Source organism: Chiloscyllium plagiosum, chromosome 11 (genome assembly GCF_004010195.1).
Source record: "Chiloscyllium plagiosum isolate BGI_BamShark_2017 chromosome 11, ASM401019v2, whole genome shotgun sequence".
NCBI classification, from domain to species: Eukaryota; Metazoa; Chordata; class Chondrichthyes; order Orectolobiformes; family Hemiscylliidae; genus Chiloscyllium; species Chiloscyllium plagiosum.
This window is the reverse complement of record NC_057720.1, coordinates 76131093-76157500: the sequence shown is the minus strand read 5'-3', so window position 1 is coordinate 76157500 and position 26408 is coordinate 76131093. Positions and strand designations below refer to the sequence as shown.

General features: G+C 40.6%; 1 protein-coding gene across 3 annotated transcripts in view; it reads right to left on the bottom strand.

Moving 5' to 3' along the window:
• Window positions 1-26408, bottom strand: part of ddr2a (discoidin domain receptor tyrosine kinase 2a) — a 156896-nt gene that overhangs the window by 13132 nt on the left and 117356 nt on the right. For all 3 annotated transcript variants that reach the window (XM_043699847.1, XM_043699846.1, XM_043699845.1), the window contains 8 exons: window positions 24574-24679; window positions 18539-18725; window positions 12817-13060; window positions 9961-10032; window positions 8154-8290; window positions 4332-4539; window positions 2546-2769; window positions 1902-2029 (listed from right to left, as the gene is read on the bottom strand). In XM_043699847.1, coding sequence (XP_043555782.1) covers window positions 1902-2029; window positions 2546-2769; window positions 4332-4539; window positions 8154-8290; window positions 9961-10032; window positions 12817-13060; window positions 18539-18725; window positions 24574-24679 — 1306 coding nt within the window. The remainder of the gene's footprint in view (window positions 1-1901; window positions 2030-2545; window positions 2770-4331; window positions 4540-8153; window positions 8291-9960; window positions 10033-12816; window positions 13061-18538; window positions 18726-24573; window positions 24680-26408) is intronic.

Sequence of the window (26408 nt, the reverse complement as noted above, 5' to 3'; positions counted from 1 at the left end):
CTTTTTCCCCGGGTACAATAGAGTGTTACAAGGGGACATAAATTTAAGGTGAAAGGTGGAAGGTATAGGGGGGATGTCAGGGGTGGGTTCTTTACCCAGAGAGTGGTGTGGGCATGGAATGCGCTGCCTGTGGGAGTGGTAGAGTCAGAATCTTTGGTGACCTTTAAGCGACAATTGGATAGGTACATGGATGGGTGCTTAAGCTAGGACATATGTTCGGCACAACATCGTGGGCCGAAGGGCCTGTTCTGTGCTGTATTGTTCTATGTTCTATGATCTCTTCACCCAGAGAGAGGTAAACCTGTGTAATTCACTACCACAGAAAGCAGTCGAGGACAAAACATTGTTTGAATTCAAGAAGGACATAACACTTGGAGCAACAGAGATCAAAGGATATGGGAGAAAAGTAGGACCAGGCCATTGAATTGGATGGATTCTGGATCAGTGGTGCTGGAAGAGCACAGCAATTCAGGCAGCATCCGAGGACAGGCAAAATCGACGTTCGGGCAAAAGCCCTTCATCAGGATGGTCAGCTATGATCATAATCAATCATGGTGCAGGCTCAAAGGGCCAAATGACCTATTCCTGCTCCGATATTAACATCTAAGAATTTGATTGAAAGCAGGAATTCAGTGCAGAGCGAGTAAAAGTTGTTCTAAGTAAAGTTTATTGCAGGAAGTAAAGTTTCCAGCGTGAGAGGTGAGCAGGAGGGTGGATTGAGAGGCTGGCCTGCAGTGAGACTGGTAATCACAAACTACAATGTGATGGCAGTACAGGGAAAACAGCTGGTTGCTGAGTACGATTGATGAATATTTCAGTCTGGAAGTATAAGTAAGGTTATCAATTTGAATTTAGGTCTCTAGACATTTCTTCTCTCTTTTACAAAAAAGCTCATCCTGTCTAGTATTACATTAATTCTGGTGTTTTATTTTAAAGTAAGTTACAATTTACAAAGAATTTGAACAGTTAGGATCTAAATTAGAAAGTAGAAACTTTGGCACAATGATCTATGGACCTAAGCCATGGACACACTGGCATAGTGTAAGTAAAATAAAGGAGGTTAATACATAGCTGGAAGATTGGTTTGGGCGGAAAGGGTTTAATTCATGAGGCACTGTAACCAGTACAGGGATGGAAGGCAGCCATTCCAGTGGAAATGGTTTCACTTAAACCATGCTAGGACCAGTGTCCTGTCAAATTAAATCACTAGGGCTGTACAGATGGATTGAATCCAATTGGGACGCACAAAGCAGAAGGACATGGCAGTATTGCAGGGCAGCTATTTTAAATAAAAAGTAATGTTTGCTGGCATGGAAAGATTCCTGCAGTATTTACCAACCTCTCTTGAATACAAAGATAGCAGATTAGTAAAATATGGAACTAAGGAAAACAATTTGTTTATTGAAACTTTTCGAAAAGATCCTCATTCTTAGAATCATAGAATCCCTACAGTGTGGAAGCAGGCCCTCTGGCCCAACAAGTACACACCGACCCTCCAAAGATTAACCCACCCAGACCCATTCCCCTACTACTCTACATTTACTCCAGACTAATGTACCTAACCTAACCTGAACACTATGGGCATTTTCGCATGGCCAATTCACATAATCTGCACATCTTTGGATTGTGGGAGGAAACCCACACAGACATGGGGAGAACATGCAAACTGCACACAGAGAGTCGCCCGAGGCGGTAATCAAACCCAGGTCCCTGGTGCTGTGAGGCAACAGTGCTAACCATTGAGCCACCGTGCTGTCCCCAGGCATAGCTAAGAATTTCATCTGTGACAAATCTGTTAACAAATTGAGACCAAAGGACAATGTGCTTATAATTTTAGTAGTGGTGATGGTGAAATCCCAGCAAGGTTCTTGGAAAGGATTTTGGAGTGAAGTAGCACTCACCTGGCATTCTTGTTAGCATCTGACCGTAGCATTTTTACAGCAACCAAAACTGGCTGATTGACGCAAATGTCAAATGGAAACTCCTTGTCTATGAATTCTTGCATCCCTTCTGCTTCACAAAGGTGAACCTTAAACAGATCAGAATTTGAAGCTTATAATTTTACACTAAGACAATGGTGATTTTGACATTGAGGGTATGGTTCATGCAGTGTTCTTCAAATTACTGCCAACCAACACACTACAAAAATGATGGTATCACACATTATGTCCTTGTTGATACCTTACACTATTTGTATCATTATAACTGTTCCTCGCCTCAACCCACGATTAAATGTTCTCAGGGCATAACATTAAATTCTGCCCATCATCTTAATAGTAGAGTGAGGCCATTCAGAAACAAGATCAGGAAGTATTTGTCACAAAACAGATTGTTTTGTGCAATCGTGAAGCTCTTGAAACCAAGACAGGTAGGTTATTTGTCTGACAGTGGGTAACAAGGAAAAAAAGGTACAGGTAGGAAATTTGAGTCCAAGTACAAATAAACTCAGATCCAATTGAGCAGACACAGGAGGCTGAATGTCCTGCTTCTTTATGTTTCTATGCTCCTATTCAATGGTTAACACTAGCTTAAGCATTGTACTAACCTCCCCAAATTGTCCCTCTCCAAGTTTCTCTTTAAGTGTCAGCAGTTTACGTGGGAACTCCTCCACAGCTATATCTTTACCAGACAGTAAATCCATGGTCACGGCAGGTACAGAATAAGTGTTACTCCCAGTGACACCCTGCAGGTTCACAATATCAGCCTCGGCATAATGTGGCACATTATCCTGCGGTGCTCCAAGTGGTTTTGCATAATCACTGCTACACCCTGAGGAGAGGAAAAAAAAACATTTTACTCAATCCCTCTGCAATACAGATTTCACTTCAATGTTTAAGATGAGAAAAAATTTTTCAAATTCCCTATTTGAAATTGGTGCCTTGGAGAGACAGCTGGCTGTGTAGAAGTGCATGCAAAGTATTTTCTGATTACTTGGTGACATATTTGCTCCTGAATAATGTCACTCTTGATTTTAAAATACTTATCCATGTTTTTAAATCCCTCTATAGCCTCACCCCTCCCTTATTCTCAAATCTCATCCAGCTCCACAACTATCTAAGGTATCTGCACATTTCTAATTCTGGCCTCGAGTGTCCCCAGTTTTAATCACCCTACATGGTCATGCCTTCTGAAATTCCCCCTGTAAACCTCTCCTCCTCTCCACCTCATTTCCCTCCTTTAAGAAACTTTTAGCGGCCTTGTTTTATAAAAAAATGTTTAATTACATTAATAGTGCCACATTAATATAACTTGTTTTTATTGAGATATCACTGGCGGTGTGCCATTGTCATCATGAAAATGACATATAGCACTTTTGCTTAAAAAACGTAGAAAAATTGTTAACCCTTTCTCCAGAAGCTGGTGTACCTTCTGAATAAATTGATTCACACCACAAAGATCTGCAAATGAAATGAACCTTTTTGTTGAAAAAATTGTTCATCCATAAAGAAATGGAGAGTGTTTTTCTCAAGTTCCTTGTTGATTCATTAACAGGATATGGGAATCCCTAGGCTGATTTATTGCTGATACATAATTGCTTTTGACAAGGTGGTACTGACAACTGAGTGGATGGCAGTCAAGAAAAAAAAATCACACTGCTGTGGATTTGGAGGATCATGTAAACCAGACCAGGTAATGATGGCACATTAATAGAGAATTAATTAAGTTTTATGCCTACCTTTTCGTTACACCATTGATATCAGCTTTTCATTCCACGTTTATTTAATTAACTGAACTTAAATATCCAGTTACAATTGTTGTGTCACAGTGGTAGTATTCCCAAGTCTAAGCCAGGAAGAGTGGGTTCAAGACTCATCTGTCCCAGAGGTGTGTAATAACATATCTGTACAGGTTGATTAGACAATAGCCACTCCAGTGATGGGATTTTAAGTCCTATCTCTTGACAACTTATCAAATAACATAATCACTACACTATGACACACTCAGCTATTTATCTCTTTTTCTTTTCAGGTCTGTTGTGTAGTCTCAACACTTTATTTCAGATCACTAGCACTGTTCTTATTTCCATGGTGAAGACAATTTTATCTTGTCTAGATCATATATCACTGGAAGAAATACTGACAGAAACTGCCTTCAAACCATGAGAATTTTAGCTTTCCTTTGGTGAGTTCCAGATCTCAGTCATGCTGTCATGGAAACACATCAAGGAGAAATCTGGCATTCCGCATGGTATGGCAGGATAATCCAGAGAAACCCTCACAAACACACAATCAAACACCAAAACAAAAAGCTCAAACAATTATCTAAATATCAAACAATTTGCTGAAACTATCAATGAATTGAGCAGCTTATGTCATTTTCAATATTCTCACCTGGTTCATCCCAACTCAGGGAAAATTCTGGCAGCTTGCGGAGTAGCTTTGATGGCTCCTGGTAATCAGGTCCGAGTGGGAATATCCGGTCGTATGTGGAATTGGATTCTTGTTCACTGGGTGGAGAGGACTTGTTGTTTATCATAATGGTCTCACTCTGCAGTGAGAGGCTCACTGTGAGCTCATCGTCCAGAATTCGACGTGAAGCCTGAAACAGAAGCCGTCTTCCATGAAATCTGTACAAATACCACCAGACTCTGCATCCTAGCTATATGTAAAGTTCATATAGTCTGTCAATTGGTGTGGAAGCTGTTACTGATGCCTGTGTTTCCCTGAGCTTAAGTAACTAGATGGATTTTTCTAATGAAGTACCTGAGATGATTATAGGAGTTGATAGGGTAGATAACCATTTCCTCTGATGGTCCAGTCCAGAACAAGGGAGCATAACCTAAATATTAGAGTGAAGTTGCTCTGGGGACTTCTTCACTCAGAAAGAAGTGGAAATTGGAGCAGATACTTGTTTGGGATAAGCCAACTGAAAACTTGATGGATTTTTGTCAGACACGAATATTCAAGGAATGTGGATCCAACAATAACGATTTGTATTTATGCAGCTCCTTTCACAGAATAAAACATTCCAAAGTACTTTACAGGACCTTAATGAAACAAAAAAAGACACCGACCTACATGAGGAGATATTAGGTCAGACGACCAGAAGCTTGGTTAAAGAGGTAGGTTTAATATGCATCAAAGTGAGATAGGGAGGCAGAGAAGTGCAGTGAGGATATTTCAGAATTTGGGCTCCCAGCAACTGAAGGAATGCTGATCAAGGTGGCTTGATTAAAATTGTGAATGTTCAAGAGGTCAACCTCAAAAAACATGGATATTTCAGTGGGTGGGAAGTTGAAGGAAATTACAGAGCATGGGATGGGCAAGGTCAAAGGTGGATAAGCATTTTAGAATCAAATTGTTCTTTTTCTGGGAACCAAGAGTGATGTATGATTGGCATTTGAGTGGAATTTAAGGCAGAGAAGCAGAGTTTTGTCTGACTGGAATTTTACAGAGGGTAGAAACAGGGAGGCCACTGAGTGGATTGGAATTGTCAGGTTTGGAGGTAACCAGGAACTGAATAAGGGTTTCAGCAGGAAAGCAGCCGAGGCAATGTAGGAGATGGTGTGTCACAGAGCTGGAAATGAGTAAAATTTTGACAAAGTGAATATCCGGTTGAAAACTCATGTCTGAGTCAAATATAGTGCAGAGATTATGGATAGTCGAGTTCAGCATCAGGGAAGAAGAATCAGCAATGAGGGAACAGAGTTTGCAGCCAGTGACCAGAGCTGCTGGCTTCAGTCTTCTCGTTACTTTGTGGAATTTTTTGCTCCTCTTGCACTTGATGTCAGATATGTAATCTGATAATTTGGCAACTGTGGAAGAGTTGAGATAGGTGATGGTGGGTTAGGGTAATGTTCATTTGCCTCAATTCCTCTTCCCTGCCAGCTCAGCATAGCCCTTAACTCCCTGATATTTCAAATATTTATCTACTTCTTTGTGATCTAGCCTTCACAACTCTGAAGAGTAGAAAATTCCAGAGATTCACAACCTTCTGGGAGAAGGAATTCCTTTGCATCTCTGTCTTAAATGAGTGCCCCCTTATTCTGTAACTATGTCCCCTAGTTTGAGATTCCACCATGAGTGGAAATATCTTAACATCTATCCTGTTAAGCCCCCTCAGAATCTTGTACATTTCAAAATGGATTTTTTTCTAGAATGTTTTTTCTGAACTCCTACGAATAGAGGCCTAACCTATTTAGCTGTTCTTGATAAATCATCCCCATCACCCCAAGAATCAGCCTGATGAATCTATATTGAATAACTTCCATTGCTAACATATATATTTTTTAAATAGAAGGATCAACTGTGTACAAAACTGCAGGTATGGCCTCACCAACACCCTGTGCTATTCTAATTAGACTTCCCTATTTTTAAACTCAAATCCCTTACAGTAAAGGTGAAATTTCCATTTGCATTCTTAATTACATGAGGAACTGAGTTCTAATGTTTTGGGTTTAATGCACAAAGACACCCCTCCAGATTCCTTTTTGGTGTCTCCCTTCACTTAAATAATAGTCTGCCTTTTGAAGTTACCTACCAAAGTGCATGACCTCACACTTTCCATCATTAAACTCCATCTACTAAGGTTTTGCCAACTCACTCAACGCATCTATATCTCCCTGCAGATTCCTTTGTCCTCATCACAATCTGCCATTTGTTATCAACAGCGAATTTGGATACATTACCCCTGCTCCAAGTCATTAATATAGACAGTAAGTAATGGAGGCCCTAAGATGGATCCTTGTGACATTCCATCAGTTCTATCTTTCCAAACTGAAAAAGATCCATTAATTCCGACTCTTTGTCTTCTATATAGTAACCAATCCTCAATTTATGCTAATGCATGACCCCTAATTCTCGGAGCTATATCATTCAAGGTTCTCATTCCTCAGTCACTTGGAAGTGGATAGACTGCTGACTGACAAAGAACTGTGATGTGGAGGTGCTGGTATTGGACTGAGGTGGACAAGGCCTGAATTCACACGACACCAGGTTATAGTCTGAAAGGTTTATTTGAAATCACAAGCTTTCAGAGCGCTGTCCCTTCGTCAGGTGGAGTCTTTCCTGAAGAAGGAGCAATGCTCCAAAAGCTTGTGATTTCAAATAAACCTGCTGGATTATAACTTGGTGTCATGTGACTTCTGATGCTGATAAAAACTGGTTGAAAGAATTTGTGCTGCACTTCATTTACACTCCACAATAAGCTGTTCATCTAAACTACACTCCAACCTGTGGAGCATCCTCCATAAGCAAGATCCACCAGCAGTTTTCCTTTGGATCAAGGAATGGAAAACACAGGAGGTCACTAATAAGTTTCTTGTGACAAACCCCCCGCTAGCTTGGCTTCTGCTGTGAGAGTGGGGTTTGCTAAACAGCTTTGAATGACGCAGGGCTCCTATGCAGCCAACGTCCACCACTGCGGCCTCAGTACAAACCCTTTTTGCACTTACAAAGAGACACAAACAATGCTGCACATTACTGAGGCATGAACCCTCTATACACTAAGTGGCAGACATAACACCTTAAATTCAGCAAATGAGGAGGTCTTTGCTTAACTTTAGGGATTTGTTACCACTAAATAATAAATAACACCTTGTAGCGGATGTTCAATGAAGGCTGGTATGGCATGATGTCTCCAGTAGACAAAAGGCTTGCAGAAACTTAGTGACCAAGCTTCTGTCTAAGCTGTGACCCTTTGTCTGAGCAGTGCAGAGGCCCTGCCAGTATCAAAACCAGTCACAAGAACTGACTATCTTTACAATAACAGGGCTACTTGTTCCTTGAACTTCTGTCATGTGGAATTGCAGCTGATTCATGAATCAATTTTTATCACAAATTCTAGAGCACAGTTTTTATCTGACACTGGATGGTGACGGGGAAACCAGAAAATGCTGGAAGTGCACAGTGCATCAGTGGGTAAGGAAGGTGGATCCCTAAAACGAGTCGATATCTTGGTCAGAATGCTAAGTGCTGGTGAGTGTTCCAGCAGAAATGTTTGCCTACTTTCCTCATATGTTTACTGAGCTACTGTTCATTTCCAGAATTTTTCATTTGCCCACTGCATTTGTTCCTGTTTTTTCATTACTTCATGGACAAATTGACTCCTGTTTTCCCATGCACAACATCTCAAGCATAAGGGAACTAAAATACCATTAGATGCTCCTTAAAGTAGAGCTGGTGGAAAAAAAACTTCAGTAAAGATATTAAAACCTTTTCCAGCATCTTCTGCCAAAACTGCCGCCAAAGGATGATGACGATGATGGCAACGAGGATAAAAATAATAGCCACCAAGCAGCCAATGAGGATTCTCGTGTTGCTGTCATCCACTTTGTGCGTTGGGTTGATGTCTGAGAATACAATGGGGAAAATAGGAATTGTTATGCTCGATTCCACAAAATGGAATGAGAATATGTAAACTTTCAAACTACATTTGACCATGCCTAAATAACATGCATGCACCTCTGGTGCCAATAGGCACCAATTTCATATAAATGTAGAGCTTGATAGCTCAGTTAGTTGCGCTGTTTGTGATGCAGCATGATGGCAACATGGGTTCAAATCCCACTCTGACTGAGGTCCTACCTCCTCAACCTCGCCCCAGGCCTGAGACATGGTGACCTAATGAGGGAATATGGTCCTTTGAGACTATTGTGGCTTTACCTCTTAGAGTGCAAGAACTATTGTTACAACGGTGCAGTAAAGTGGGGAACAGTCCTCCTATAGCCAAAGCACATTGACATGACAATAAACTACACATGGGCACCTAATTCCTGCAGCAATGGAAGATCCTGACAATTGGGATATTTCTCAAAGTGCTGCTATTATTTAATGAAATCATGATGTGGTGGTGCCGGTGATGGACAAAATCAAAAATCCTGCTGGACTATAACCCAGTGTCGTGTGATTTTTGACTTGATGAAATCAGAAAGAAACAATGAAGAATTATCCAAGAGCAGTCATCATATGGTGGTACCAAACACACACTCTGAAATACATGTTCTGATTTAAGGCGTAACGTATTGATGTTTCAATATAATTTATTTTAGGGTTTAGATTAGTGGTATGCAGTTTTGGTCTATGTGTGCAAAGGGATTAATGATTAAACTGTAATTATTTCTGTAGTCCTGGTGATTTCTTTTAAAAACAATCTGAGAGAGAGAGAGCTCTTGGAGGCTGATAGGAATTTGTTTACAACTGGAGAGATTTTACATGCAAACAATGTAAACGGTTGTGCATTATACTCTGAGTTAGAAGGTTAGAGATTGATATTTTCTTTTCATTAGGTAAAACACCGACAGCTTGGAAACATTTTTTGAGTTTTAGTTTAGCAGATTTAGAGAGCCATGGCTGAAGTTGGATATGTAAAATGGTTGTTTCTGTGAAAGCAAGGTGATTTAGAAGTATTAGAAATAGACTATCTTAGCGTTTAAGTTCCAGACTAAAAGTGTTTAGTTAAAACCCTTAATAGATTATTAGAAGCTGAGAAAGTCAAGGCTCACTTGTATGAGATTCCAAGGAAGAAGCGGTGAGATTCTCAAAACAGAGAATTAAAGCCACGGTTAAGTCAAACAGTTTATGTGATAGAGAAGGGAAATCTCTTTTTTGTGTTTGAATACTGTAACGAAGTGCTGTTGGTATTAGTGGGATTTTAGCTTACCGTGTGTTGTGTAATCTTTAAACTTGTGTGTAAATAGTTTGGTATATTCTATTTTATCTTCAACTTTTTGTATAATAAACTTCACTTTTACAAATACAACCAAGTCTTTTGCATTATGTACTCGTGGTGCAGTAAAAGCCAACCTCACTACAACAAAACCAAACAAAAAAGTGACCTATTCATTCAGTGTGGGAGCTGACTTGTCTAGTAATAACATTGGAAAAGATGCAGCATAACAATGTTAACAAAAACAAAATTTTTCTGAAGGAAAAATTATTTTGGAAAATTAACTGGACAGCGCTAACTCACATTCCTCTTCAAATGTCTACTGAAGTATGAGGTAAATTGATAGCCTCTTACCTATTTCACTGTGAGTGGTGCTGTCTACTTTCACGGTTGGATAAACCCCAGAAGTATTGTACATTGCTGTGTCTGCAACAAGAAACAATAGTACTATCATAAGTATCCATTTTTTGAACCAATGAGTTGATCAAAACAAATTGCATTAGCTTTAGAAATGATCATGAAATAATATCTGCTATAGTCAACAGTTGTAATTATGAGGACAATGCAAGATTGGATGATGTTGATGAAACACTTTCTTGGTTAGGTATCAGTTTAATGTAGAGAGAAATACTTATATGTAGAGTTCAGTCAAACAAATTGTTGACCAATGTCTCAGTTAGTGGTGGAGTAGTTGCATTGGCAGTTTTGAGGAGGTGCAATATCGTAACCTACTGATTTAATTGGACCGAGCATAGGGTATCTTTGAAAGAGGCAGAGAGGAGGTGAGGGGCTGAATGACTTCCATGTATTCTGCACTAATCTGTGACTTGTCAGAAAATTTAAAAAACAGGTCTCAAACCTTAGCCGACAGCAAAGACAAACTCAGAACCTTTATTTTCTCATTCACACACCATTTAAATTGTGAGCAAATAATGGGTTGGGAGGATGGTAGTGGGGCATCAGGAATCCATGTGTAATTTCTCCTTTAAAGTGGTATGATCTTTAAATTCCTAATAGGACATTCATACGATGCCACGGGGTCAGATTCCAACAAAAACAAAAAATTGCTGGAGAGTTAGTAGCATCTGTGGGGAGAAAACAGAGTTAATATTTTGAGTTGTGTGACCATTTTGTGCTTAGTGAGTACTAACCTTGTACAATGGTACATTTTCAGACAAGGAACTAAATGCAAAGCTGCCCACAAAAATTCCTCTGCAAAATCTGTTACCTCTTTAAGCCACTTTGAGCTATAGAAGTTTAATTCTCTCTACAGATGCAATGTCAGACTTGCAGTAAAAAAAAACAGTATTTCACTACTTGCTCTCCTTTACCAACTAGTGATCTGATCAAATGATTGTCAGGTTTCAAGAAATGCAGAAGGAAGTTTGTTTCCTGCAAACTAAGCTGCAGAGAGATGCACATGAATGAAATGAAGAAGCTACGATGGGAACAGTGAAAAGGGATGTTTGGTCTCTCAAGAAGTCAACTGTTGAGTCCATAGTATGTGGCTAGTTTCTTAAACTAGAAGCAAGTGCCATTGAAACACAAATTTCCTTACTTCTGTATTAAAGCTCTGAAAGTACAGCATGAAACACCCCAACTGAAATGGGAGCTAAAAAGAACAAAGGACAGGAACAGCCCCTTCAAGACTGCACCAACACCTGATGCCTTTCTAAACTAATAACGCTTTGCCTCTATGCGATCCATATTCCTCTATTCCTTGTCTATTCACATTTCTGTGAAGATGCCTCTTAAATGTTGCTATTGTATCTGCCCTCATCACCTCCTCTAGCAGTGCATTCCAGCTAATTACACGACCTCTCTGTAAAAAACTTGCCTCTTACATCCTGTTTAAATGTATCCCCTTTTACCTTAAACCTATGTCCCTCAGTAATTGACATTTTCACAGGAACATGCTGGTTCTGAACCCTATTCAACTGGACTTTAAAAGAGTCCCACATGCTAGATGTGGATTTATCCTCAAACAGCTGCCCCAATAAACATTTCCCAGTTCCTGCCTAATATTGTGATAGTTAGCTTTCCACAGTTTAGCACTTTCACCTGAGGACTACCCTGAGCCTTATCCATTTGTAGCTTAAAAACTATGGTCACTGAATTTCCCAAATGCTCCCCCACTGAAACTTTGATCACCTGGTTTGGCTCATTTCCCAATACCAGGTCTCGTAGGAACACAGAAGATAGAACATAGTACAGTACAGCACAAGACCCTTCAGTCCTTGATGTTGTGCTGGCCTTTTATCCTACTCTAAGATCAGACTAACCTACATACCCTTCATTGTACTATCTTCCATGTGCCTGTCCAGGAGCTGCTTAAATGTCTCTACTGTATCTGACTCTACTTCTACTGCTGGCAGTGCATTCCATGCACCCACCACTCTGTGTAAAGAACCGACCTCTGGCATCTCCCCTAAACCTTCCTCCAATTTCCTTAAAATTATGTCCCCTTGTGATTGACATTTCCACCATGGGAAAAAGTCTCTGGCTATACACTCTATGCCTCTCAACATCTTGACAGGTTGTTTTCTAGTTGGGTTATTTACATTAAAAAATATCCTGGATACACCAAACAAATATCTCCCCCATCCAGGCCCTTGGCCTAAGTGAGTCCCAGTCATTATAGGGAAAGTTAAAATCACCCACCTTAGCCACTCTGTTATTTTTACATTTTTCCATAGTCTGTCCAAATATCTGTTCCTCTATCAGCCGCTGACTGTTGAGAGGCCTGTAGTCCAATCCCATGAAAGTAATTGCAGTTTTCCTATTCCTGAGCTCTACCCATATTGGATGAGCCCTCCAAGGTGACTTCCCTCAGTAAATTATGATATTCTCCGTTATCAGTAATGCAACTTCCCAACTCTTTTACATCCCTCTCTATCTCACCTGAAGCATCTAGATCCTGGAACATTAAACTGTCAGGCTTATCCCTCTCTCAGCCAAGTCTCTGTAATAATATATCATAGTTATCTGTATTAATCCAAGCTCTAAATCCATCTGCTTAAGTCAAAAGTTATTTTATCATCAGGTTATAATGAATGATGGCAGACATGTTACAAGACCAATTGGGATCACTAAATTTCTGGATGTGCAATGTATAAAGACAAATAGCACTCAATGGGGAAGAAATATGAGAAGGGTATTTTGTGAATGGAGTATGAGGACATTTCAAACATTGATATAGTTTGCAAGTACCTGACTGGAAGGAAATTTCACTGAACATCATCCATATATCGGCAAAGTAGAATTGGCACTTGATGGCATTTGCCATACGGTGTTGTAGTGGAACGGTGACAAAGCGAGCACTCGGATTGACATCATCTAGAACCAGAACAGATGTAACTGGATTTGGCTCCCATTTTCCTGGTTCTGAGCCGAAAAAACATTGCACTTCTCTGAATATCTTCACCGCCTTTGTGAACATGTTATTGCAATGGACCTATGGTGATGAAAGGTTTACATGTTAGAATTGTACATGACGAAACATGCGAGTATTGTACATTACATTTAACAGACTACCAACCTGCCAAACTAGTTTACGTGCTATATAAAGCAAATCATATTCTCAATTATAAGATGTAAGATAAACTTCAACCATTGCCATTTATTCATGAAGCAACATGAGCTGCCTGAGTCATCTTCAAATACAATTGAATTGCACAGACACAAATCACTCAGTTGCACATTGCTTTTCCTAATCATAACATTATAATTAGGGAATATCAGAACATAAGAAATAGTAGCTAAAGTATGTTAATCAGCACATTGAGCCTGTTCTGCCATTTAATAAAGTCAAGGCTGATCAGATTGTGGCCTTATAGCCACTTCTTTCCCTGTCTTCATAACCGTTTACTTGCTTGTCAAACAAAAGTCTGTTGGGTTGGGTGAAGTGCCTGTTTCCATGCTATATGACTCTATGATTGTATGACTCTAATTTAGCCTTGAATATATTCAAATTCCAAACTTCCACTGTTTTCTATGGTAGGAGATTCCAAATATTAAAAACCCTCAGAGAAGAAAATCCTCATCACATCTGTTGAGTGGGAGACCCCTTATTCTGAAATTCCGCACCGTGGTTTTAGATTCTCCCATAAGAGAAAAGTGCTGTTGAAGGTGCCTTGATGAGGTTACTGTGCATACCGTGGATGATACACTCTGTAGCCACTATGCCATTGAATGCCAATGGGTGATGGTTAGATTCTCTCTTGTTGGAAATGGTCATTGCCTGGCATTTTGTGTGGCGTGAATGTTACTTGCCCCTTGTCAGCACAAGCATGAAAATTGGCTTGGTTTTGTGGCATATGGACATGACTGCTTCAGTATCTGATGCATGGTGAATGGTGCTGACCATTGTGCAATTATCAGTGAATATTCCACTTATGACCTTATGATGGAGGGTAGGTCATTGATGAAGCAATTGAAGGTGTTTGAGCCTAGGACACTATCCTGAACAACCTCCACAGTCATGTCTCGGGGCTGACATGATTGATCTCCAACAACTACAACCATCTTCCTTTATGCCAGGTATGCCTCCAACTAGCAGAGAATTTTTCCTGATTCTCATCGATTCCTATTTTCCTAGGGCTCCTTAATGCTGGATTAATTCTGGTTAAATGCACTAATTCAGTATTGATACAATACAACAATATTAAATCCTTTCTAGGTTTTGGATGTAATGATTCATCTTTGAGCTGATGTGTGTCAACTTAACTTATTACTGCAACATTTATTACAATAATCTCTCAGGTATGAAACTACAAATTTTTTAAAATCCCTTTTTACTTTGGAGTCTGATGACTTGGAGAACATGAGCTATTCAAATTGTCACGAGTTGAGAAGAAGAACTTAAAGCTCAGTTCTCCTCCTGATTTCCCCATTCCTCTGCCCGTTCAGTGTGGGTTTAATAAAAACTAACACCTCTAGTTATGGGGAAAAGCTCGAATGCATTGGTATCAATCTGCTTATGGCAATTTTGAAACTAACGTGCTAAACTTTCTCTGTTGTTGCAACTTATAAATTTTAGTTGAGGTCAACACTTCAGTCTGTTTGGTTTAATTATAGTTATGAGCTGAGTCTATTTTCTTGAGCTATGGAGAGCTTAATTATTACAGGAAGCGACGTCTTTCATTCACTTAAACCTGGCTAATTCTAACAAAGTCCGTGATGCAGAAAGTCGGCAAATGATGACAAAATTCTAACCTGTTTGTATTGATAGGCTATTAAGCAGTTAATGCTGGCATTGATGATACTATCTTTACATCATTTCTAAAATGTTTCAATTTGTGTGGACTGGGGCTTAGTGACACTGAGCACTAATGAGATGTTGCTGGGCCAATCTGCCATTTAATTGAAGAATTCACTCTTTCACAATTTTGTACAGTTTCTAAAGTATATTCAAATGAGAATCAACTGAATAAATGAACCATTCCATGTTTATGTTTATATGCCATGGATAGAAAATATGGTGATGCAACAACAAGAACAGATTGTATTTGTATAGTGCCTTTAACACCCTCCAAGGTGCTACCAAACAAAATATGACAAGGTACCATTGAAGGAGATATTGGAGAGGTGATTCCCTCGTGTTATTGTTGCTGGACTAGTAATCAAGTAGACCCAGGTAAAATCCCGGGAACCTGGGTTCAAATCCTGCCATGGTAGATGGTGGAATTTGAATTCAATAAACATCTGGAATTAAGAGTCCAATGATCACCATAAATCCATTCCTGATTGCTGGGAAAAATCCATCTGGTTCACTAATATCCTTTAGGGAGAGAAACTGCCATCCTTACCTGGCCTGCCCTAGGTCTGACTCCAGACCCACGGCAATCTGGTTGACTCTTAACCTCTCTATGGGCAATGAAGGATGGGTAATAAATGCTGGCCTAACCAGCAACACCCACATCCAGTGAACGAATTTTTGAAAGCAGGCCTGATGATCCAAAGCTTTGCCTAAGAGGTAGGATTTAAGGAACGTCATAAAGCAAGAAAGCAATGTAGAGAGGTGTAGGGGGGAGTCATCTGGAGGTGAGGGCCCAGAGGTCTGAAGGCTTGCCCACCAATGCTGGAATGATTAAAGCTGGGGATGCTCGAGGGACCAGAGACCAGAATCAATAGAGTGCAAAGATCTCAGGGCTATAAGGAAGGAGGAAAGCACAGAGAAACGAAAAGGAGAGGCGATGGAGACATTTCAACATTAGGATGACGATTTTCAAATTGAGGCATTGGGAGCCATTGTTAGTTCCCAAAACGAGGACAGGAGAAATAAATAAAATAGTCACAGAGATGTACAGCACGGAAACAGACCCTTTGGTCCATCTCGACCATGCCGACCATATATCCCAATCTAATCTAGTCCTGTTTGCCAGCACTTGGCCCATATCCCTCCAAATGCTTCCTATTCATGTACTCATCCAGATGCCTTTTAAATGTTGCAATTGCACCAGCCTCCCTTCCTCTGGCAGCTCATTCCATACACGCATGAAAAAGTTGCCCCTAAGATCTCTTTTATATCTTTCCCCTTTCATCCTAAACCTATGCCAGCTTGTTCAGGACTCCCTCACCTCAGGGAAAATAATTTGTCTATTTATCCTATCCATGCCCGTCATGATTTTATAAACCTCTGTAAGGTCGCCCCTCAGCTTCTGACGCTCCAGGGAAAACAGCCCCAGCCTATTCAGCTTCTCCCTGTAGTTCAAATCCTCCAACCCTGGCAACATCCTTGTAAATCTTTTTATGAACTTTCCGTTTGTTGATTTTTAAAAAATGGACCAATTTATCCCAAATCCAGGAGTGGCTGACTAACAGGAGGCAAAGTGGGACCAGCTAAACTTTGTAACTTGCAAATTCTGCTGTGGGGCAAGGAAAGAAGTCTGTTTCTCAGAATGAGGAGATTCATGCTTCAGGCAGTCTCTGCTCTTAAAATCCCTCTTGAAGAATTTCCTTGCTTTCAGATCATAGTGCACGCAAGCTTTGCGTCTGTTTTGTACCGGTATCCTTTTGTTAACTTTTGAATCCTGGCAGCCATTGTAATATATGAATCATGACACAGTGAGTTCCCATAAAGAACTATAATTACATGGGCACTGGGTTTACAAATTCTAGCTGTTACAAAAGTGCAAAACAATAATTTATAACTTTCTCAATAAATGTTAAAACATACTTAAAGGAAAAGGAGAAAAAAAGGGGATGAAATACATTTAGAAGCAAGAAGTTTTGCCATCTGTGTATTGTTTAAAATAACTACTAGGAGATGGTGGAATTTATTTTAAAATAATTTTACTTGTCAATTTCTGTCGATCCTTCCCTCTTCTGAAAGCAGGACACCATATGAGAGTTACAATTGCATAAGCAAGGAATATTTATACAGCACCTTTTACAACCCAGAATGTCCTAAAATATTTTGCAGACAATAATGTACTTTTTAAAAGTGCAATCACTGTTGTAGTGTAACAAATTGTGGAAACCAGTGTGAAGGGCTTATGCCCGAAACATCGATTCTCCTGCTCTTCAGATGCTGCCTGACCTGCAATGCATTTCCAACACCACACTCAGGATCTTGCACAGCATGATCCCACAAACAGGAATCAAATGAATGACAAGATGAAGCTATTTTCAATGTTGGCTAAGGGAATAGGTGTTTTCCCAGATATCTGTCCTGTCCCTTTTTCAACAGTTCCATAGAATCATTTCAGATCCTTCCCTCTCCCCAGTCCCACCAAAAGATCATCTCAAAGTAGTACCTCATCTGAAAGACTGTGTTCCACAGTAGGGCAGATTTTGTGCTCAAATCTCTTGAATGGGATGGGAACCTGGAACCTTTTGACTTGAGAAGTGAGCCACAACTAACAACTTGCAGAGGGACTATTTGCTGTGCTGTATTTTATCAAAGATGGCTGCCTACAAAGATACTATTCAACTGAAGTGATGTATGTTCCTGAGGTCCTCATTAGTTAATACCTGCAGGATAGTGAATACTGAATAGCCATAAGGACAGGAATCCAGGCTGGTCTTTCCTGTCATAGCCACATTGATAAAATAAGGTGAATGAGCACAGACTGGGAACGGAGCTTGGTATGTATTTAAGTTCACTGGATAAATTCACTGAGTTAGCACAGAGACAGGGGAGAAGAACACTGGTAGTTTTAATTATTTTCATTTACTACTGTTTTCTTTTCCATCTCTTCCTATTGGGATCTGTTGGGTTCACACAAGCAGTGAAAGGATCCATGACTGGCTTTGATATCTGCCCTCAACAGCATTGCTACTTGTAAAGGGAAGGTGGAGGTCAATTCTTATAAAGCTGAGCAGGAGGTCCATGCCATTTTCAGGTGAGGTCTGTCAGGCCACTGCTAGCATTACAGCTGAGGTCCATTGGAAGTCAGCAGGAAATGATCTTTGATCTTTAAAGATGGTGGGCTATGACAGAGGCAATCCTTTTCTCCGGATTCTTGGTCTCCCAGACTGGCAACAGTTTGACTTAAAATAAAATCATCCTTGTTTTTAAATCCCACCATGGTCTCACACTGGCCTAATCTATAACCTTCTTCAACCCTACAACTCTACAAAATCTCTGTATTTCACCAGGTTTGGCCACTTGTGTACCAACTATATATCAATGCTTTGCCATCAGTGACTCTGCCTTTTGATGCTTATGCTTGAAATTTTGGAATTCCTGAACCTCTTGAGCTTCCTCCTTTAATTAGACTTACCTCTTTACCAAAGCCTTTGCACATCTGATCTAATATCTCCTTACTTGGCTCAATATCAAATTTTGTTTTATAACCACCGGTAATGCATTATGTTAGCACTCTAAAGAAAGTTATTGTTGGTCCAAAAAATCTCATGAATGCTTCTAATCATCGAACATTTGTTGAAAGAATGACATTTACAAAGAAATAAGAGAGCAGGGTTGTACCTTCATGGCTGTGAAATTTCGGATCCGATCAAACTCAAAGAGGAGTTGTACGTAGCCGTTTTCAAAGCTGTCATTCCTCCATCCCACGTAGTCATACCCTGGCCACACATTGTACACATGACTCTGTGTGAAATCATCCAAACCCCAGACACCATCTGTCATCTGACCAAGTCCTTCTGAAATCATCCTAGGAACAAAGAGGCAATGATGAGGCTTATTCAGAAACAGAAGAATAGAATATACTTGGGGTTAAAAGCCTGTAAAAATCATTATGTCATTTATGGGATTCAATGCGAAGATACCAAATTTAGTTGCATCTATCAGTGGCATTTGTTTATTTTACCAAGAGGCAGATGATTAAGAAAATAAGCATACAGAACAGTTACAAATGCACCAGTTGTGTTGATCTAACAAAAAGCTCTTGACCTGAAATAGAAGCTCTGTTGATCACTTTACAGATATTGCCTGATGTGCTGAATATTTCCTGTATTTTCCACTTTTATGCCATAATCATCCACAAAATTATTTTTCTAAATAATATCTCAATATAAACTTTCCTCAAAAAGAAACCGAAGCAGTAAGGGTTAATGGTATTTGTGGTCTATTTGCAATTCTTTATTCGGGCAATTGCTGTTTCAAAAAAACCTTGAAGGAAGAACTGCAATAAAGTACTCCAGTGTTTAATACTTTTTAAGTTAGTACTGTGCTAAATATTTCAAGAAATTGCCTGTGTTGCCACAGCATGACAGTGTTGTAACTTGCCATTAATAAGAGTTAGATTCGCTGCTGCTTGAATGCATCATAATATCCCAATCATTATATCATAATTATCCTTTGTGTAGTTGGTCTTATATCATTGTTGTATTATATAGAATTGTTGTTACTCTGTGTGCAGCACTGATGGTAAAACTATAGTACTAATGCCAATATGACTGAATTCAATTTTAGGGATTAAAGAATGGGTCCAAAACTTTCTTAAATAATGAAAAGTTCTGAGGGCATTAGCAAACAAATGAAAGAAAGGAATGAGAGAAAGCATTTTAGATAACATTTAGGGCCAGGAATGCACTGCCTGACAGAGTGATAGAAACATATGCAAGTCTGGCTTTCAGAAGGGAATTGGACAAGGGAAGATCATTGCAGGGCCCAGGGGAAAGGGCAAGTGTGTGAAGTGAACTAAATTGCTTTTGCAAAGGGCTGGCACAGATGTGATGGATCAAATGACCTGATTCTGTGCTATAACCATTCTTTGCTTCATGAATTTAATTCGTAGACAAATTTACATCCAATTTTCTAATACCTTTAAGAGACAATGATCAATAGTCAGCACGACTTTGTCAAGGGAAGGTCATTCCTGACAGATCTGTTAGAACTCTTTGAGGATGTAATGAGCAAACTAAACAAAGAAGAGCCAGTGGACATGATCATTTTGGATTCCAAGGCAGCCTTTGACAAGGTGCTGGTCAGGAAGCTGCTAAGTAAGATAATAGCCCATGGTGTTAGGGGCAAAGTACTAGTATGGATAAAGGATTGGCTGCCTGGCAGAAGGCAGAGAGTAGGGATCAAGTTGTCTTTTTCAGGATGGCAGCCAGTGGCTAATGGAGTTCTGCAAGGATCCATGTGGGACCACAACTATTCACAGTCTACAATAACGATCTGGTTGAATGATTTGGAGGTGCCCGTGTTGGATTGGGGTGGAAAAAGTTAAAAATCACACAACATCAGGTTATAGTCCACCAGGCTATAGTCCAACTAGCTTTTGAGGTGCTACCTCTTCATCAGGTGGCACAGATCATAAGACACAGAATTTATAGCAAAACAGTTACGTGTCATGGAGCTATAATGATATATTAAAGCTTTCATCTTTTAGAAGGGATATGTTAGTTTTGGTTCTTTAATATGTAAATCCCAGAACTCCTTCTTTTAAGTTACATTCTCAAAATAGCTTTAGCTTTTCTAACAATAGGTGCCATCTCAGCTCAGACCATGCATTAAAGGTGTGAGGTTAAAGTTTGTCTGTGTCCCAATGTTGCATCAGACTCGTTCTATTTCTAAAGTGCGACTTACAGAATCTTACATGGATTTATGCAGTTTTTGAGCAAAATAAAATGCAATTCTGCAAATACAAATTCACCCCATCAATTTATATGTGTGAGCATGCAGGAGAGACAGAGTAAGTGAGAGCATGTGAGTGTGAGTGCATGTGACAGAGATTGTGTATGTGTGTGTGTAAGCTTGGTCAAGTATGTGTGAGAATTTGACGGGGTATAAGCCTGTGACAGGGTGCGTGCGAGGGGTGCATGTGTGTACGTATGATAAAGAGCTTGTATATGAGAGAGAAACTGTGTGAGTTTGTGAGTATGTAGGAGTGTGTGAATGAGTGTATAGTGCAATGGGGTCACCTGTAGTGTGACATGAACCCAAGATCCCGGTTAAGGCCATCCCCATGGGTACGAAACTTGGCGATCAGCCTCTGCTCAGCACTTTGCGTTGTTGCTTGTCCCGAAGTCCGCCTTGGAGAATGGTCACCCGAAGGTCTGAGGCCGAATGTCCCGGACTGCTGCGTTCCCCAACTGGGAGGGAACACTCTTGCCTGGTGATCGTTGCGTGGTGTCTAGTCATCCATTGTCATAGTGTCTGCTCATTCTCACCAATGTACCATGCCTCAGAACATCCTTGCCGGCAGCGTATGAGATAGACAATGTTGGCCGAGTCACACGAGTACCTACCGCATACATGGTGGGAGGTGTCCCCTCATGTAGTGTTGGTATCCATGTCGATACTCTTACACATCTTGCAGCAGCTGTCATGACAGGGTTGTACGGTGTCCTGGTCGATGTTTTCCTGAAGGCTGGGCAGTTTGCTGAGAAAAATGATCTGTTTGAGGTTTGGTGGTTGTTTAAAGGTGAGAAGTGGAGGCATGGGGAAGGTCTTGGCGAGCTGCTCATCCTCATCGATAATGTGTTTCAGGCCATGAAGAACATGGCATAGTTTCGGCTCCCGGGAAGTGCTGGACAACAAAGTTTACCCTATCAGTTGCAGCCCGTGTCTGTCTCCTGAGGAGGTTATTACGGTTTCATCGACTGCAATTTCTGACGTGCCACAGCAGGAAACCGTAATGACTTCTCAAGAGACAGACCCGGGCTGCAACCGATTGGGTACCTATCGTTTTCCAGCACTCCCCTGGAGCCAAAACTACATCATGTTCTTCGTGGCCTGCAACACATTATCGATGAGGATGAGCACTTCACCAAGACCTTCCCCACGCCTCCACTTCTCGCCTTTAAACAACCACCAAACCTCAAACAGATCATTGTTCTCAGCAAACAGCCCAGCCATCAGGACAACATCGACCATGACACCCTACAAGCCTGTCATGAAAGCCGCTGCAAGACGTGTCAATATGGATACCACCATTACATGTGGGGTCACCTCCCACCATGTACGGCAGGTACTCATGTGACTCGGCCAACATTGTCTATCTCATACACTGCAGGCAAGGATGCCCTGAGGCATGGTACATTGGCAAGACTGAGCAGACACTATGACAACGGATGAATGGACACCGCGCAATTATCACTAGGCAGGAGTGTTTCCTCCCAGTCAGGGAACACAGCAGTCCAGTACATTCAGTCTCGTACCTCAGCGTGACCATCCATCAAGGTGGACTTTGAGATAAGAACAACACAAAGTGCCGAATAGAAACTGATAGCCAAATTGGGTACCCATGGGGATAGCCTCAACCGGGACCTTGGGTTCACGTCACACTACAGGTGACCCCACTGCACTATACACTCTCTCACGCATACAAACACACACACACACTCACATAGACCCTCTCTCATACACAAGTTTTTTTATCATACACACATAAATGCACCCCTTGCACACACCCTCTGACAGGCTTATACCCCATCATATTCTCACACATACTTGACCAAGCTTACACACACAGTCACATGCACTCACATGCTCTCACTCACTCTGTCTCTCCTGCACGCACACACATACAAATTCCCCCATCAACTTATATTTGCAGAACTACATTTTATTTTGCTCAAAAACTACATTAATCCATGTAAGATTCTGTAAGTCCCACTTTAGAACGAGTCTGATGCAACATTGGGACACAAACTTTAACCTCACACCTTTAGTGCATGGTCTGACCTGAGATGGTACCTATTGTTAGAAAAGCTGAAGCTATTTTGAGAATATAACTTAAAAGGAGTTCTGGGATTTACATATTAAAGAACTGAAACTAGCATATCCCATCCTAAAAGATGAAAAACTTAATCTAAATTTGTTTAATATATCATTACAGCTCCATGACATGTAACCATTTTGCTTTAAATTCTGTGTCTTATGGTCCTGTTGCAGAACCACTTGATGAAGAGACAGCACCTCAAATGCTAGTGCTTCCAAATAAACCTGTTCGACTATAAACTGGTGTTGTGTGATTTATGACTTCGATCTGGATGAAGGAACTGAAGGTATTGTCGCTCGGTTCGGAGATGACACAAAGATAGGTGGAGGGGCAGGCAGTCTTAAGGAAGCAGGGAAACATGTACATATGAGAAAATTGGGCTAAGAAGTGGCAGATAGAATACAAGGTGGGAAAGTGTGAGGTTATGCATTTTGGCTGGAAGAATAGAGATAGACTATTTTCTAAATAGGGAAAGGCTTTGGAAATCTGAAGCACAAAGGGACTTGGGAGTTGTAGGTCAGAATTCTCTTCAGATTAACATTCAGGTTCAGTTGGCAGTTAGGAAGGCAAATGAAATGTTTGCATTTATTTTGAGAGGGCTAGAATACATGAGCAGAGATATACTGCTAAGGCTAAATAAGGCTCAAACCACATTTGGAATAATGTGAGCAGTTTTGGGCCCTGTATCTAAGGAAGGATATGCTGGCATTAGAGGGATTCCAAAGAAGTTTTACAAGAATGATCCCAGAGATGAACAGCTTATCACTTAAGGAGCAATTGAGGACTATGGGTATGTACTTGATGGAGGTTAGAAGGGTGGGGGGGTAATCTGATTGAAATTTACAGAGTACTGAGAGGCCTGGATAGAGTGGAGGTGGAGAAGATGTTTTCGCTGGAAGGAGAGACTAAGAGCCAAGGGCACAGCCTCTGAGTGAGTGGATGACCCTTTAAAACTGAGATGGAGGAATTTCCTCAGCCAGTGGAACTCATTGCAGCAGAGTGCTGCAGAGGCCTCGTCATTGTGTATATTTAAGACAGAGATAAATAGATTCTTGATTAGTGAGAGGATCAAGGGTTATAGGTTGAAGGCAGGAGAACAGGGTTGAGAAACATATGAGTCATGATTGAATGGTAGAGCAGACTCGATGGGCCAAATGGCCTGATTCTGCTCCTCTGTCTTGTGGTAACATGGAGATGAATAAAAAGTCAATCTGTAACTCATGGTTTTCAAGAGTTAATAGGGTAAGAATAGATTACAGAGGTGGGGAGGAGTTATCATGACAATTCAGTAAAATAGAATGACTGACTGAAGAACTAGGACAGAATATTCAACAACAGCTGTGAAATACAGACAACTAAATTATTTTATGACATTTGTGCTTCTTGTGAAAAGTTTTTTGGTGAGGTTCCAATCCTCAGAAACAGTTTCTTTATTCTACACCACATCCTGTTGTCAGGCAAATAGAACTGTTTCAAAATAGGATCAAAATTCTCAAGTGATTTCGACTATGGATTGTGGTGAGCACCACCTCCAGGTCAGAATGTACCATTGTTTGGGATACTGAGTATTTGATTTAATATGGATCTGAAATTTTGCTGGGAATTTGAGAAAAATAAAACTGACTAACAAGCAAATTTCTTTAAGACAGATCTATTTTAAGCATGAGTTCTGTCCTTAGCGCCTCCACAAACTCTTCCAACTCATGGTGTTGTACATAACCCCAACATCAGTGAGACCAATCCTGACAGTCATCGCTGAATATCCTGTTAAAAAGCAACATGCTTGGAGAGTAGAGCTCGGGGAAACTTGTTAAAATGTAGGTCATCTTACCTTGAACTGATTGCACCATCATAGACTGAGTCATTCAAATAAACTGTGGGGCTCCTGGGTGAGAAAATTTGGTGACCAACTGGACTACTGTAACTCACTAGACCATCTGTACAAAGACATAACCAGAGGAAATCAAAGATACAATAAATGTTCACTAGCCTTTAACTATGCTGCACAATTTGGTTTGCATTTATAGCAAACTGAACAGTATGATAATTAAAATCAAAGTGGCCTGCTTACAAATTTAATTCCAATGCAAGGCCTCCTTAAATCTCAGGAATAGTTGTTTATCACATCAGTAAGATCCCAAAACTATTTGCATGGCTAAATGAGTGGGGCTATCTGCTATAGAAATGCTGCTGACTAGAAGCAGTTAGGCCAGAAGAACAGGCCCTCCTTTAGTAAGTAGAAACCAAAATGATCTTTGAGGGGCCAGGAAGAGCAGACGGTGACTCCTGGACACCATAATAAATAGTTTGGACAATTAATGCCGATGCTTCCTCCAAATCTGTGTTCATAAACCTGCTACTGTCTTCCTACTAGGAGGAAACTGCTAGGCCTGCCAATGTTGCACAGGTTCAATTGCAGCAAGCAACCCCATTTGGTAAGGGGCTGGTATTGCAATGAGATTCCAGTATTAAAGCAGACTGGACATTACAGATGTACATCCTGGTGTGTTTGTACAGGCATTCAGCCAGGCTCAGGAGTTAAAACACACCCTATTCAATTGTACCGTTAGCTTAACAAGGTAATGCCAATAGAATTCCTTTAGTCTAAAGTAACTTTAAAAATAGTATTGTAGGGAAATACTCCATTTTATATTTGTGTTAACTTTACCACACAATTATTAATAGGAGAAATTTTATTCACATCCACTTCCAATCCCCTGAAAATCCCCTTTCCTCAACCACCATCAACATTCAACTGACTGCATGTGGGAACTCACCTTTTTGCAAATTGGTTATCATGTTTCTATAATAGTAATGAGAGCAGTTCATATAATAATATCAAATTTATTTTAGAAAAAAGCCAATTGGCCCAATGAGTTTGTGCCTTTGTTCATGCTCCTTATGAGTCTCCTTGAACCTTATTTTACCTAATGTGACCACAATTCCTGTTCCTTTCTCTCTTGCTTGCTTACTTATGAAACTTCAAAAGGTTCAGAAACGACTCGTGAGAATGTTGCCAGGGTTGGAGGGTTTGAGCTATAGGGAGAGGCCGAATAGGCTGGGGGTATTTTCCCTCGAGTGTTGGAGGCTGAGGGATCAAAGAGTCATAGAGATTTACAGCATGGAAACAAACCCTTTGGTCCAACGCATCCATGCCGACCAGATATCCCAACCCCATCTAGTCCCACCTGCCAGCACCCAGCCCATATCCCTCCAAACCCTTCCAGGGTTAAAGGTGGATAAGTCCCCAGGACCTGATCAGGTGTACCTGAGAATTCTGTGGGAAGCTAGAGAAGTTATTGATGGGCCTCTTGCTGAGATATTTGTATCATCGATAGTCACAAGTGAGGTGCCGGAAGACTGGAGGTTGGCAAACGTGGTGCCACTGTTTAAGAAGGGCGGTAAAGACAAGCCAGGGAACTATAGACCGGTGAGCCTGACTAGGTGGTGGGCAAGTTGCTGGAGGGAATCCTGAGGGACAGCATGTATGTGTATTTGGAAAGGCAAGGACTGATTAGGGATAGTCAAAACGGCTTTGTGCTTTGGAAATCATGTCTCACAAACTTGATTGAGTTTTTTGAAGAAGTAACAAAGAAGATTGATGAGAGCAGAGCAGTAGATGTGATCTATATGGACTTCAGTAAGGCGTTCGACAAGGTTCCCCAT